Source organism: Bactrocera latifrons, unplaced genomic scaffold (genome assembly GCF_001853355.1).
Source record: "Bactrocera latifrons isolate USDA-ARS-PBARC rearing strain unplaced genomic scaffold, ASM185335v1 scaffold_248, whole genome shotgun sequence".
NCBI lineage: Eukaryota > Metazoa > Arthropoda > Insecta > Diptera > Tephritidae > Bactrocera > Bactrocera latifrons.
In genome coordinates this window covers 172,314-188,572 of record NW_017536052.1, presented here as the reverse complement: position 1 = coordinate 188,572, position 16,259 = coordinate 172,314, and the positions used below count along the sequence as shown (strand labels likewise).

The 16,259-nt window shown below is 36.1% G+C and overlaps 1 protein-coding gene across 6 annotated transcripts in view; it reads right to left on the bottom strand.

Moving 5' to 3' along the window:
• Positions 1-977: 977 nt before the first annotated feature.
• Positions 978-16,259, bottom strand: part of LOC108969294 (transcription factor AP-2-epsilon) — a 99,338-nt gene continuing 84,056 nt past the window's right edge. For 5 of the 6 annotated variants that reach the window (XM_018933920.1, XM_018933923.1, XM_018933921.1 and 2 more), the window contains 5 exons: positions 11,494-11,701; positions 8,370-8,559; positions 2,974-3,238; positions 1,239-1,406; positions 1,053-1,163 (listed from right to left, as the gene is read on the bottom strand). In XM_018933920.1, coding sequence (XP_018789465.1) covers positions 1,053-1,163; positions 1,239-1,406; positions 2,974-3,238; positions 8,370-8,559; positions 11,494-11,701 — 942 coding nt within the window. Of the gene's footprint in view, positions 1,164-1,238; positions 1,407-2,973; positions 3,239-8,369; positions 8,560-11,493; positions 11,702-16,259 lie in introns of all 6 variants that reach the window. The other variant, XM_018933918.1, reaches the window with a different exon arrangement.

Genomic DNA, 16,259 nt, shown 5'->3' with positions numbered 1-16,259 from the left:
TATTTTGGTAATAAATTTGTATTTTTAAACGTTTAAAACGAATGGCAAATCAAACTGAGTATAAATCAAGTAACAGCTGTCACAAGGACCAACTTCGAAAAAAGTAATGGGTCGTTGAAAACGACACTGTTAAAAAACATCCGTTGTAATTAGCGTTGAAAGTTTTTTGAATTTTGTGCTTTTTGAACATGACAACAATGCAGCGTCCCTCAATATTTAAACCAGTGATAAAGGGATGCCCAATTATTCCAGGCGCCTTAAAAGTAACGTTTTTTTTACACATTTTGAATTGTAGGAAAATCAGAAAAAATACTTGTTTTTGAATATTTAAATTATTATTAATTAATTTTTATCCATTTTATATATGGAGAAAGTATTAAAATTTTTTTTTGTATGATTTCATGGTAGATTAAAACAACTTAACAACAACAACGAGTGATTTAACCTTGCAGCCCTCATTTAATATTTCAAGGCTCAGGAGCTGATTTACGCTCTCACTTCCAATGACATGAGATTTGGGTATCACTTTATTTCTCGTTTAAACCATTTACATGAGGCATTTTATTAGGGAAAGGTAAAAACGCAAGTGTTTAACTCTTCTTGTCTTGAGACGATAACTTCACCAAAGACTTAAAGTTAGACATTCAGCCAATCTAAATAAAAGTTCTGTTATATAAAACCTTAACGAATAATTCTTATTATAACTGGCGGGTATATGTACATATGTGAGGAAAATACCTTCAAAACTCTTTTTAAAAACAAACTACAGTTAATTCGTATTTCAAGGAATATTTATGCATATGTATCTRTACATACATACATATATACATAAGTATGTGTCAGAATTGTAATTATTAACAAATAGTTTATTTATAACTGCATATGCATATACATTACGAATTAATAATAAAAATAACGGCTTAATCGATATTAATAAAACTAAAATTACGCTCGATGAACTAATATTTTCTTTACTTTACTTAAACTTATACTTTATTTCGTTTAAAACGTTTTTCTTGTTGTGTTTAATAAAATAAAGCAAACCCGGCCTATCATTTCTTGTCACTATCAATTTTGTTTTTGTCCAGCGAGGAGGACACCATGCCGCCACTATTTGAAGGATATAATTTATCTAAATAGTTGAGTGATTCATTGAGAAAAGTCTGAAATGGAAGGATAGTACCATTAGTATGCTGTCATCAATCATTTATATTTTTAACGAAGTAGAAAACCGTTACCTGAAAAGCATGCAGTACGGCCATTATAGCAGGAGATCCGAACCCATGAGTAATTAAAGAGAAGTGTGTGAGGTGACGCTGCATAGAAGGTTCTAGTAAATGTTGTGATCTCGTGCCGTATTGTGTCGTGCGGTCTTGGCTAAGTACTTGCATTAGTTCCTTTGTTATCTGAATACATTACACAAAATTAAAATATTTATGTAGTACTTATAAGAATATATTTAAAAAATTTAACTCCGTAAATGGCGGTAAACAAAAACAAGAAAAAAGCTATAATATCCATTACAGGTGCATTTCTTATAGCCTTAAAGTAGAAGCCCAGAGGTTATCTAGTGACTGATGCCCAGAGCATACTGAAATTATGGAGGGAACACTTCTCCTGTCTGCTGAATAGCAGTGAAACCATAACACCAGGAGATGGTTCCCCAATCAATAACGATGGAGCTCTATTGCCCGAGCATAAGAAAGTTCGAATAGCAATTATCCATCTGAAGAATAACAAAGCGGCGAGGGCGATGGATAACCAGCCGAGATATTCAAATACGATTGCGAACGACTCCCTTATCAGGAGCATGCATCAGCTCCTTTGTAGAATATGGTTGGACGAAAGCATCCCCAACGATTGGAGTTTAGGTGTGCTCTACTATGTGATAAGCCTCCTTAATATTACATATTTCTTTTCGGTTCTGTTGAGCATACTATGTGAAAGATTAAAGCCAATCGTCAAAAAACTGGTTGGACCTTATCGGTCTAGCTTCAGGTTTGGAAAATCAGCAACTGACCACAGATTCACCATGCGTCAAAAGACCAATGAAAAGAGAATTGACTCGCCCCACCTCTTCGTCGATTTCAAAGCTGCTTTTGACAGCCGAAAAGGAGCTGCCTTTACGCCGCGATGTCTGAATTTGGTATCCCCGCAAAACTAATACGACTGTATAAACTGACGTTGAGGAATACCAAAAGCTCCGTAAAAATGGTGAAGGTCCTCTCCACAATGGCGTATTTGATACCAAACGAGGTTTTAGATAAGGGGACTTCCTATCCTGCTTTGTCAATATACTCCAAGAGGAAATAGTTCGACTCGACTTCTGAATAGAAAAGGTATAATTTCCTAATAGAGTATACAACTGCTGGCGTACGCCGATGACATCGATAGAGATTGGCCATAACAACTATGCAGTTAGTTCTGCTTTTTCCAGGTTGGACAAAGAAGCGAAGCAAATGGGTTTGGTAGTGACCAGGTTACACTTGGAATCTCCAATTGGGAAAAAATGTGGGACTACTTAGCGTATAACAGACATATGGTCGTGGCTAAAGTACATATGTACTCATGTTTGTGTATATTTTGGGTGTTACAAGCTTAGTGACAAACGGTAAAATAGCTATGGCTTATAAAAATACTACCAGAACTGAATTATGGTCAAAAGGAACTAATTGTGAGATTTCTTCTTATTATTATATACACATACATATGTTTATTAAAAATAAAATGTGTCAATATATAATTTCTCTAATTGATTTTAAATATATAATTTTATATGAAGGTCATAACAATTCATGCACTCATGTTAAAATAGATGGTTTCGGAAAACCACTATTTAATTTGCTCGGGCAGTAGGAGATACACTAATCTAACTATATGGCGCATTTTAGCCTAGGCGATTCCACTTTATTTTTATTTTTAAAAATTAAGAAAATGAAAAATTGCATACATTATTTCAAGGTGTAGTTTTACCTGCTGTGAATGAATAAGTAGTTCTTTCCTGCGATATGATTCTTGGGGTTCTGTTTGATGTCTAATGACATATTCGGCTAGCTGACGAGCTGGAAATTCAGTTTCACAAACGAAATGAAAATCTTTTGCCAGATGAGTAGCTTCGCCCTCTACTAAGGACGTGAGTAAAGTGACATTGGCAGCCTTTCGTCTTCCCGCAGGTAAATTTAAACCAATTTTTTCAAGCTTTTCCCTTAGTAGGCGTCCACCGTTCTTGCTCTTAGCTCTATAAGAGTAAAAATATAATAATATAAATAAGTGAGGAATGTTAATATTCAACCGAAATTGTTTTTATTCTCTCATTTTGTAAGTATAGAAGGAAATATTTTCCTTGGCAAAACTTTATATGGAAAAATGTTGCATGTAAATGTAAAATTCGATATATTTCTTTAACTCACCTAATATCACTAAGTTTCGTTATTAAAATTCGTTATGCGTCCGAGATATGGATCAACCTAACTAACACATATCACTTTATTCATCTACATATAATATTAAAATGATGCGCAAAAAGTGTTGCTAAGCTCATAACTCAACAACGCCTGGACCAATTTGGAATATTTTTTTTTAGATTCGTTGAAGTTCAAAGATTTTTCTTACGGTGAGAAAAATTGAAATATTCGCCGGAAAACCCTTAAAACCAGTCCTTTTCTTAAGGCTCTAGATCTTGATGAGATTTGCAGAGGTTGTTCGTTGTGAATCGGGGGRGCTTTAGAAATAAAAAACCTTATAATTTTCATGAGGAAAAGGCGAAAACTTGGGTAATTCCAAAAAGTAACTTTTTTCTATAAAATTATTTTTTGGTTTTGTTTTTCAATATTTTGATTTGTAAATTATTTGAATCGTGCAATTTCGGTCGCTTGTTTTTTATTCCGGCTATTCAAAAGAAAAATTATTGACACAAAGTGATCAATTACAGATTGAAATTTGTTACGAGGCCACGAAGAGGTTGCGCTAACCTCGGTCGGGGTTTTTTTTTGCGAGCAACGTATGACAGCCCAAGGCAAGGYAAGGCAAGAAGCACTCCCAGGTTGCGATGATATACATGCGTGCGGAATTATGGATCGCGGTCAATCAACAATCGATCATCACGATGTCATAGCACAACTTTTCAAACAACAGTTACGATGTTGGATGGTGCTGTTGGATGCTAGATGTACTCTGTTGAGTGGCAAAAGAGAGGTTTGCCGCACGTACGCATTCTTCTTTGGATGGTGATTACACAAGATCAAATTGATGAAATCATTTCTGTGGAAATTCTTGATGCAGAGAAAGATCCAGTATTATACAAAGTGATGAAAACCAATATGGTTCATGGACCTTGAGGACACCACAATCCGACTTCGGTTTGTATGTCTGACAATAAATGCATGAAACACTATCCACGTGGTTTTTGTACGGAAACGCAAACTGGAAATGATGGAAACCCCTCTATCGGTATAGCTCATCAGACGACAATGGTAGAACATTTAACATTCAACTTAGAGGAGTGAATATCGTTAATATAATAACACATGGATCTTGCCATATTCGCCCCTGTTGTCTAATTCACATTCAACATTCTTGTCAATGTTGAATATTGCAGTGAAATCAATCAAATACATCACCAAAGAAAGCAACATGGCGTTTATTGGCCTTGGACGAGATGAGATCAGCAAGTGTCAAACTGCAATAAAGCGCTTTGTAGGATATTTACTTTTGCAATTCATAAACGTTTTCCGACTGTTTTGCGTCTCGCAGTTCATTTGGAGAATGGCCGGAGAGTTTATTTCAACCCAGGGAATACATTACGGAATGTGGAAACAACATGCTGCTGGCAATAAAGTTGATATTGACGAGTTTTTTTTCAACTTTCGTCAGTGATTCGTTGCGAGGACATTACTCTATTCGAAAATGCCTTGATATTACACATGGAATGCATCTTCGATGAAATAGTTACGCAGAAAAAAGGGCAACAAGTAGATTGACATCCAGGTGTGTTCTCAACTAATACCTTGGGACGAATTTACAAAATTCACCCAAAAAATGACGATTGCTTCTACCTTCGGTTGCTATTGATAAATGTACGTTGATTTCATGTGTGTCATTGCGTACTGTGAATGGTACGGTCTGTGATACTTTTTGCGAAGCAAGCCAGCAATTACATTTGCTGGAACATGATAACCACTGGAATCACACGATGCGATAGCTACTTCGCATACCACTGAAGTTTGTACATTTTTCGCGATGATTATTTCGACATATCAGCCTTCAAATCCGCGTAGTTATGGGACATGATAAAAAATGTCATTGCCAAATACATTTTACATCGTATTCGCTAAGAATTGGAAATGGGCAAATTCCGGTTGATATTTCCAGTAGTTTGATATCAATTGCACCTGCCTTTTGACAATTCACTTCAATGAAATATGAACTCATCACGAATATTTTTACCAACATTGGCTAAATTATCGTAACTACGATTGCTTGAGTGCACGCGCAATTTTAGCTGCCAAATCCAGCAATTTCTCCATTTCCAGTGCAATTTCTAAAATCTTTCACGAGGCTTGGTATGCCGCCGCATTATTTGCGTCTCAAAGGATCTGTCATTATTATGTTTCGCAATCTTCATGCGCCGAAATTTTGTAATGGAACCCTACTGATCCCTTTGAGTTCCAACGATTTGCAATTTCAGTTCGAGTATATCAGAGTATTCAGTTTCCAGTGAAAATTGCATTTGCGATGACAGTCAACAGTACACAACGATAGTCGCTAGAAGTGTGTGGCATAAATCTGGAAATGCCATGTTTTTCACATGGCCAGCTATACGTGGCATGCTCACGAGTTGGAAAACCATCTTCTTTGTATATTTAAATTTGGTTTGTCAGGCTGCGTTACATTTAAAAAAATTTAGTAAAATCGAAAATAAATGATTGATTGCCGTTTCTTTTAAGTCGTTCGTGAGTTATAGCGTCGCAAACATGGAGCAAAATAAAGAGAAAATACGGCATATTTTACAGTACTACTACGATAAAGGCAAAATCCGGAAGGCCTGTCGTCGAAAATTGCGATAAAATCGCTGAATTGGTCGAAAGAGACCGGCATAGTAGCAGCCAATCGGTCAAGAGCTGGGTATGAGTCATCAAAAAAAATTTTATGAACAATTGAAAATTCAATAAATATACCGCAAGAAATACCGCAGGACTATTTTGACATCCTAATATAATATAAATCTATTATTTTTTAAATAGATGGCTTTAGTAATCTACAGCTGTCTTCGTCAAGAGTTACTCCCCGGCAATTCGAGCAACTTGTACCACTTCCTCAAACAAAAGGCAGCAGTTAGAACGAATTCTTTTATTGTGATAAAAAAAAAAGTTGCAGAACCATTTATTTTCGTGCTTTTTTTTTAATTATAATAATTGATTTTAAGCCATAAGATAAAAGTAATTTGTATTTTCATTTGTTATTTAATCGTTCACAAAAGTAAAACTGATCCAAAATATTCAAAGCCAAACTTGGTAGCATTGAAGATAGTGGTATCCCACTTTAATGAGATATCCGCCTACTCTCTTGTACGAATTCAACGAAATACGAAAGATACGCAAATAAAAAGTAAGTCAAGCGGCTGAAAATGTAAATATGGAGGAATCAATCGCTACTCTGGTTTCAGTGATTCCGTTCCAGTAATCCTCTGATATGTAAATTGCCTAAAATATCGATAAATCAACAGAAATCATCAATGTTGGCGGTCGTTTGGGAATCGCTGCTGAATGTCAACAAAGCCGATTCATTCTGAAGTGGGTGGCAAATGGTCTCTTACTACAACCTCAAGCAAACGCGGGCGTGAGTCGGCGCATATGGTGATCAAGCCAAAATTAAATGTCAGGATTGACTTGGAATCACCTCCTATGAGCTCCTCCCCTACGGCAAAACTCTTCATTCGCGTCAGCACTGTCAATAATTCGACCATCTGAAGGAAGCAATCGGCCAACTTTAGGAATAGCAGAGGATCTGTGTGCCATCAGGACAACGCCAAGCCAAACATATAGATAGTAACTCTCCAGAAATTGCGGGAACTTGGTTGGTATGTTTTTATGCATCTATCTTATGGTTAAGACCTAGCAACCAGTTTTATCTATCTGGTCCTATACATGGCGATTGATTTACTGGTTTGCTTATGCAAAACCTACTGACTCAGCTGTTTGCCAATAGGGACGACGATTTTTATGAAAGCAGCATTATGAAATTATCTTCAAAATGGCAACAATGTTCTAACAGAACGGTGCACATTTCTTCTATGTCGCATAATTTTAACTAAGCCATCAATGATATGCTTTATTCCTGCGTTAGAACATTCGTACATTCTCTATGAGTCACCATTGCATCCCGAAAAAATTACAGTTTTGTGCGGTTTATGGGCCAGCGGCGTCTTTGGGCCGTACTTCTTCCGTTATGATCAAGACCGGGGCGTTACTGTAAATGGGACTCGCTATCGCTTTATGATAACCGAATATTTTTGGCCAAAATTGGATGGTGTGGACTGGGACAACATGTGGTTCCAACATAACGGCGTCACAAGTCACACAGCGAATGTCACAATCGATTTATTGAAAATCACGTTTGATGAGCAGCCTCGTTCGTGCGATTTGACGCCGTTAAATTTTTTTGTGTGGCTACGTCAAGTCTATGGTCTATGCTAACAAGCCAGCGACGATTGATAAACTTCGTACGAATATTGAATGTGAAATTGCAGCAGTATCGGCCGATTTATGTTTGAAACCGTCGAAAATTGGGTTCAGCGTCGGTGGTGGCCATGCAAAAGAAGAAGAATATTCAGATCTAAGCTGCATTATGATTAAAAAAACATACTCACTAAATATTCGATGTAAATTCTACAAACAGTCGGAAATCACTATATTACATTTATACCCAATAATTTGCAGTCAGATTTCATTCTAAACTATAGTATATCATACATCTTATTATTGTATATGTAATGGGTCTTGAAAAGTATATTTCGATAATTTTAATTTTCAATATCTTCCCTGGTCCCTGATATTAATATTTAACAGTGAACTAAATCTGATGGAATTTGTGGTTGTAGTCCGACAAAGATATTATTAAGCACCAAATTTAATACAAATTAGCGGAGTAGTTGCTAAAATAAGTTATTTTACCTAAAAGGAGGCAATGTCATGCATGTTGTTCGGAAATCAATTCGTCTTCATGAACATTTTTTAGAAACCCTCTTATTATATTGACTCTTTACGATTTACAAAAAACCTTTACATGAAGAAAACTTTTAGCAACATCTTTCGAGAACATAACAAATTAAGATATAGGTGAGTATATAAGAAAATATTTATGCTACCAACCTTCGGAGAACTCCGCCAAGTAGAGACGCGTTTAGACATTCTGGAGGTGATAACCTTCGTTGAACTTCAGCAATTGTTACTTTGTATTTGGAAGTGCTGGATAGAAGGCTAAGTCGTCCCGGAACAGCACAAAATACCTCACTGGGGGAACCAGAGCCAATATTACCAAGCTCTTTCCCACTTTTAATACCTTTAATGAGATATAAAGAGAAAGTTTATTTAACATAATGACATTTTGATGAACTCATAATAAATCATATCAAATATTTGCCTTAAAAAATAACTATATTGTTTTCTGGCTGTTGGATTAAACTATTTTTTTCGAGAGTTTGAGTCATAAGTAAAAATATTTTCCATAATAATATAATTTTCAAAGTTGGCCTAAAAATCGTCATATTTTCCTTCGAATTTCGAAATTGACCGCATAGCAAACTAAATATTGAGTATAGTTAGTATGTGTATTCCAAAAAAAGTACGCAGGATAACTCTTGCCAACAGGTGCTACTTCGGACTGAGTAGGCAATTGAGAAGCAAAGTCCTCTCTCGACAAACAAAAACCAAACTCTATAAGTCACTCATAATWHCCGTCCTGCTATATGGTGCAGAGGCTTGGACGATGACAACAACTGATGAGTCGACGTTGCGAGTTTTAGAGAGAAAAGTTCTGCGAAAGATTTATGGTCCTTTGCCCGTTGGCCACGGCGAATATCGCATTCGATGGAACGATGAGCTGTTCGAGATATACGACGACATTGACATAGTTCAGCGAATTAAAAGACAGCGGCTAAGCTGGCTGGGTCATGTTGTCCGGATCGACGAAAACATTCCAGGACTGAAAGTATTCGACGCAGTACCCGCCGGGGGAAGCAGAGGGAGAGGAAGACCTCCACTCCGTTGGAAGGACCAAGTGGAGAAGGCGTTATGTAGCGAAAAGAAGAAACGACTGGTGCGCTGTTGTTAACTCGGCTATAATCGCGTAAGCGGTGTCTACGCCAATTAAGAAGAAGTTATAAGGCGTCAAAGTAGCACCTTCGAAAAATATAACTACTTTAAACTACTGGGCTAATTTTTGATATCCTTAGGAATTTTATCTAGTTTACGAAATGAGGATGTAGGAAACAATGAATAGAATTGGAAACAATTTCTTAAAGACATACACTAATTAATCAGATATTCTTCTATTAACTGAACATACGATTTTTTAAATAATCAGGCGACCCACAACCTTGACATAACGTATCGCAAAATCATAACATCTTTAACTTTTACACTTGTTTAAAAAAACTTTTGCTGGATGACATACAAAAATGAGTTAACGCAATTACAATTCTCAAAATTATGTTATCGGTACGTTATAACTTGTAACTTTATGAGACTCAAGGAACCTCCACATGTGTAACATTCAAAAAACATACCAGAAAAGACAATAGATATTGCTATGTGTAAACTTTGGCACACAACTTGTCGTAACTATTAATAAATCTTTAGGCGCCACCCGAATCCCTAGTACCTTCGCTGAGTTTGAATTTAATTTTGTGCTTCAGCGAATTATGTTTTATATCTTTGATCCACCGAAAATAGTTTCCACGGAGTAGCAATTTCAGTTTGAGAAACAAGAAAAAATCACACGCACGAAGATCCAATTGTTCCTCCACAATTCCGATTGTTTTCGACGGATGTTCTTAGGCAAAGGCCTCAATCCGGCCAAATAGAACTTCTTATCGCCTGTCCTCCGGAACAAATTCATCATGCACCAAACTACGCGTAACGAAAAAACAATGAGCATCACCTTTTTGAGCGGGTTTGGGGTGATTTTTTTAGATTTGTTTGCATGTCAAACTCTTAGAATCATTACTGATCGGAAGTTATAATGCTCTCCATGAATTTGGGATCGGAATTCGCTTCAATTGATTCAATGATTCGATCAAAAACGCATTTTATACCCAAAATATCTACCAAAATAATTTGAATGGACTCGCGAGAAATGTCGAGCTCTCTTCTTTCTCTAATATTCGTCTGTCGATTTTCAAGTACCATATCCTTTTCTAATATTTGCATCAGTTGAAGAGGTCTCATTATTTGAAATATTATTTAACCGGGGAATTTAATTACAATGCTTTAAACAAAAGCCAAAATAAAACACAGCGATTTTTTAAAAGCTTCGGGATTAATTCACGTATATTCTATACAGTCGAAAGGACATGGCTAAATCGATTCCGACGGGACTCCGAAGTCAGATTAGCTAACATTTTAAAATCAAGTGGACAAATTAAAATCCATATACAACTATTGAACTTACATACATTACTTCATAAGAGTATCTACATCCATACAAAAATTACGCCTATATTTGCATGTGTATATGCCATATTTGTGTAGCGGTGAGTATATTTTAATAAAAATTGAACATGTCGTTTGCGTCACAGGGATGAATACGCCAGTGTACGTGTAAAAGTATAAACATATGTGACGATACGTCCATTGTACATATAAATATATATATGAATAAATGAAATAATATTTGGGGCGTTTGTTTAAATATAATTATGCCAATTAGTAGTGTGCGAAGATCGGTAGGGGTTCTATTACACAATACCTTTGAAATATGAAGCAAAAAGGAATCTAACTCCAGGTGTGTGTTTGTTCATTCCTCTTTTCCTCATACAAATGTCATCCAAGTTTCAGCCACTTTCAAGACCATAAATACTATATATGGTACACTAACAACATATACAAGGAAGAGTACATGCGACTGCGCTATTGTGAACAATGTGTATCGGATCTTATTCCAATTTCACAATGCGCGCGTGGTTTCATTTCGTTATTCCGAATTTTACACTGTCGATATTTACTGAAATCTCGGGTTATTTGGTGTTAAATAGCTTATGCTGCTAGTATAGCAGTTTGTTATAATGGTACACATATCTGTATATAGTTAATCTACTTTTTGCTTCAGTCTGGAACCGAAAACGTTCGTTCATTAAAATAATATTTAAACATTGTATATAATAAATATAAAAAGTATAATGACTTCTTTCCTATGGTACACGTAGACGGAAGACGTTTATATGAGCAGATAATTACTGATAATTACTCCTTGGGAAACGATCATAATAATACTTACTTTTAATTAGAGGTAGATCTGACATAAACGCGACATTGTCATCTATACCGGGATTTTGGACATCATCAACGGCGTTCTGTAGTGCTTGATGCAAGGCTAAGGGATCATGTTCGTGAGCAAGCCTACCACCATGTGTGGCGCCTCCTGATATAGTGCTACCGTAATCTGCTCGTCTATCTGTGTACGGGAAACCATGAGACAGCTGCGCCTGGAAACAATATTTTTGAAATTTCAATTTAAGAAATGTGCGTTTCTGAATTTTTGACTTATAACTTATAGGTACATTAGAAGCATTGATAACATTTCCAAGGACTAGTGCCATTAATGCTATGATTAGCTTATTATACTATATCAACACAATATAATCTCTTTCAGTTTTTTGTCAGTTATTGTTATAACTTTTTTTCTATATATATGTAGTATACTGAAAACAGGAATACGAATTGTTGCTAAGCTACTTAAAGAAAAGCAAAAAAACAAAAAAAAAAAAAACTCTATCATCAAACTGTGTATTTTACAAACCGTTTGACCAAACTTTAACAAAATTTTCCACACAGCTTCAACCCATACATAACTTGTGATAAGTAATGACCTTTTATATATATAAATAATATCTTTATATTCTTATTTCCGATATATTTTTATATTGAGTAATTTTGAAAATAACGAATAAATTGTAAGTGCTGCCGGAAAACTGAACTTAAGAAAGCAAGCTTGAGCTACTCAACTCTCGGAAAATTTAGTGGAAAAAATTATAATCGGCGTCAAAGACTGGCAGTAAATCGCACTATGTACTAAAAAATGGAGCATGGACGCAGTTCTACCGCAGAAATTTCAATGGAGAGAATAAGAGTCAATGGAATGCAAGCCAAATAGCTTGATGCTGGTTATATTAGCGTAGACATCCCTGGACGCTGGGAGAGTAGAAACTGACTTGCAATAGGTTGATCTTGGGAATGCGAAAGCGGTCCCGGGCAAGCGAAAAAATACATGCTAGAAGAGGGAGTTATTTTATTGGTGACGCAATACGACATTTTAAAACCCCATTTACGATCTAAAATAATTTAAAACACCCAACAAGCAGTGAAGAAAATATATCAGCCGTAGCTGAGAGTGTACACGAAGATTGTGTAGAGTCCACTTTGCGCCATACGCAGCTACTGAGAGTAACGTATAAAGCGACTTGGCGCATTTTACATAGAGATCTTAAATTGAAAGCGTGCAAAATACAGTTTCTGTCTTGGTCGCCGCTCAACCTTTTCAAGCGACATCGCTTCCCTCGATGGGCTCTCGAAAAGCTCTAAAAAGACCTGACGTTTTCAGGTCAAATATTGTTCAGTGCTGAAACTCATTTCTGGCTCAATGGGTATGTAAACAGGCAAACTTACCGCATTCAATTCAATTCAAGAGCTGCTATTTCGTACWGAAATAACACAGTTTGGTGTGCTGGAATCATCGGCGCACATTTCATCAAAAATTATGCGGGCTAGAAGTAACCGTCAATGGCGACCGTTATCGCGCCATGTTAATTGATATCGCATCAATCGATGGATTTCTTGAGATCACTTCGGTAAGCAGATAATTTTACGTTTTGTGCCGGTCGATTGGCCACCATGATCGTGTGATATCACACTGATAGACTTTTTCCTGTGGTGATATGTAAAGTTTAAAGTCTATGCGGACAGTCCCGTTTGCATTCAAGCCTTACGAGTCATCTAAAATTGGACTCAACGGACGGATCATCTGAGACGTAGCCGCGGCGAACATTTGAAAGAGAGAATCTTCAAAATATAATTGCCAAAGAATGTTCTTTGGCATGATAATTAACATTCCCCATACACTTTTTCTGGGTAAAAAAATAGCGCACCTCGATTTGAATCAATTTTAATAAAACCATATTTGTTAGTTTGTTGCAAGATCGTGAGCATTACGTAAAGGTGTTGAGTTTACCACACAATGCACATTAGATTATACATTGCCTAGACACAAATCAATGTGAATGAAATTTGATTTCTCTATTTTTTATGAGTTTCGTAACGTTCTGTTTTTGGTTAAATTAAATTCATTTTCTTATTTACATATGTACACGTATATATGTTCATATTTCCTTACATATTTACACTTATGTTTGTTTGAATGTATATTTATTTCTAAGTTTTCATATTTGTAAGGGGGTATGGTAGTATTTGGTGGAGGAATTTTTCCAAAAAGTTGTAATATCAATGCTTAAGATTAAGGGTTGCTAAAAGTGAATTACCAACCAATCCCGCTTAAGTAGCTGTGATTGTTTTGTCTTTATAAGTGATGCAACGAAGTGGTCTCGAGTCGAGCAAAGTAACTTACCCCAAAGGAAATTCCGTAAATAACTTGTTAATAAGTACGAACCTTAAAATGGAGTAGGTAAAAATATTTTAACTATTTTGTTTGGAATGTTTTCTTGCAGCGCAGAATGCAGTCAACAAAAAAGTACAGCGGGGTTTATGGCATGAAAATAAGCTTCACGTCGCTGCATAAATATTTAAGAACTTACTTACTTACTATATACATATGTAAATATGTAATGAGTGATTTTTTAGACATGTGGTTTCCAAGAAGAAATAAAACTTTTATAATTTAATGTTACGCCCAAGAACTTAGCTTTATTATAAGAAAGATTTCGGGTAAGTGTCCTCCGCGGCTGGCTCGAATAAATTCCTGCCGAGAGAAACCGCTCCTCAGGAACACAAAATCATCAATTATGGCAATAGAGTCCCCATTGAGGGTAACATTCCCCCCATTGAGGGAGACATCCCCCATTGAGGGAGCCGACTTCAGTTTTGAAGAAATATGGACCAATAATTTCCCCTGTCCATAGAACACATCAAACAGTGACTTTTGATCATCTCATCAATAGGTGTTAGATTATTAACAGTGGCACTATTTGCAAATGTGGTTTCGGGGTGAGTATATTCATAGTTTAAGAAAATGCTGTCAGAAAGACCTACTTCGATAAAAGTATGGACTCATTGAATACCACACGTCTAAAAAAAATACCCTAATATAGTTGTAAGTATGGATATGTTAATGAAATTTTAAGAACTTGAGTCTATTTATCTATGCTTTTGGTTCAACACCATAAATATGTGTGATTCTTAATTTATTATACGCCCAAGTAATTTTATCTGCAGTTTAAACGTTTTGAAAAGTGGGATGCCGCCACTATATGGTTTAAGGGCCAAATGGTTTGATTAGAAATTATCTACTCTGAAAAAATATAAAGTAACATAAATATAATACAGAAATTTGCCATTTTAATTGTATTTCACAAACAAAAGAAAAAATTCTCCATTTTTGAATATAATAAGTAATGCTAAGATACCGCAGAAGTTGCAAATTGTAGCTATAAAATTGGTAATAAATCTAATCAGATCCGTAAATTTGACACGACGCGGCTTGATAGAGAACTTGATGCTTTGTAATTTCAGCTCCATTTGTGATTTGTTTGATTGTAGCATACTCCGCGGTTTATCCTCCAAGTTTATTAATGTAATAGGCATCAAATATGTAAATATTTTGCTTGTAACGCTCCGAAATCGAAGACAAAAAGCTGTGAAACATTTCGATCTCTTTATTCAGACACGCAAAAATGGCGAAAATTTCTGCGTGAGAAATTGCGAGGAATACTACAGGGTCTCAGTGTACATTCCTCTGTTGGATGCATTTCAACTGACTTTGTTACCTCCAAAAAAAAGTATGTGCTTTGAAAACCAAAAAAATGGAAACCTTTATTGACGACTTGATAGATAGAATCAAATGCCTTTTTATATAATGACAACGTCGTGTGACGTTTGAAGCTCAAAGGTGAACTTGATCACTGGTAGTGGCATTGGGGGCAGAAGCAAAAGTCAAAGGCCAACAAGTTACCGATCAGTGCATTGGATTCCAGAACTGCGATGTAGACCTATACCCTATAACTCATAGTTGTCTTCGCATATTCAGCACACTGCCTGTGACTAATGCGAGCTTTGAGCGCTCTTTTTCGACAGTATGAAAACGTGGAAAAACAAAAATGCATTAAGATAGATTGATCGGCCTAGCGTTGCTGCACACGCTTCATGACATTGAAGTCACTGCAGAGAAGTTCTCGAAAGGTTCTCAAAACTTGGCCCACATCGTTTTGTTTTGTGATATTTTTCTATTCAATACACGAATACATGAACCCGCAGGTCTACGATTTATTATGTGTTTTTTCCTTTTAGTAGGATTTGATATTAGAAGGTCGATTTGTGTATTTTCCACCTTGAGATTAATCAATTGTTTCAAGTAAATTTAACGTTGCCTCTTTGTTGGAAGCTCATTTTCGCACCGATAACACAAACATACTGACACTTAAAACGCAATAACTTCACTTCCAATCGATGAAATGTCATGAATTTCTCACTGGACAATCGATAAAGATAGCAGATTCTAACGCACCGACATATAGATGGTGCCACCAGGGGGCGCTAGATTCAATGTTTACTTTCGAACGCACCTTGTATATCGGTAAATGTGTGAGTTATTTTAATAAAATTGAGGAAGTATTTTTCTAATAACGATGCCCCTTTGTGCTAAAATGAGATAAAATCGTGTGAAAGCTTGCGCTAAAACGCATATAATTTACAAACCTTATGCGACTAAGGGTATTTCCCTGATTTTGATAGTTGTAGGTTGCAAGAGTATGAAAAGCTCGGTTTCACCCGGTCTTCGGCCTTCCTTCTTTCTTCATTCAAACTTTTATAGTTTAT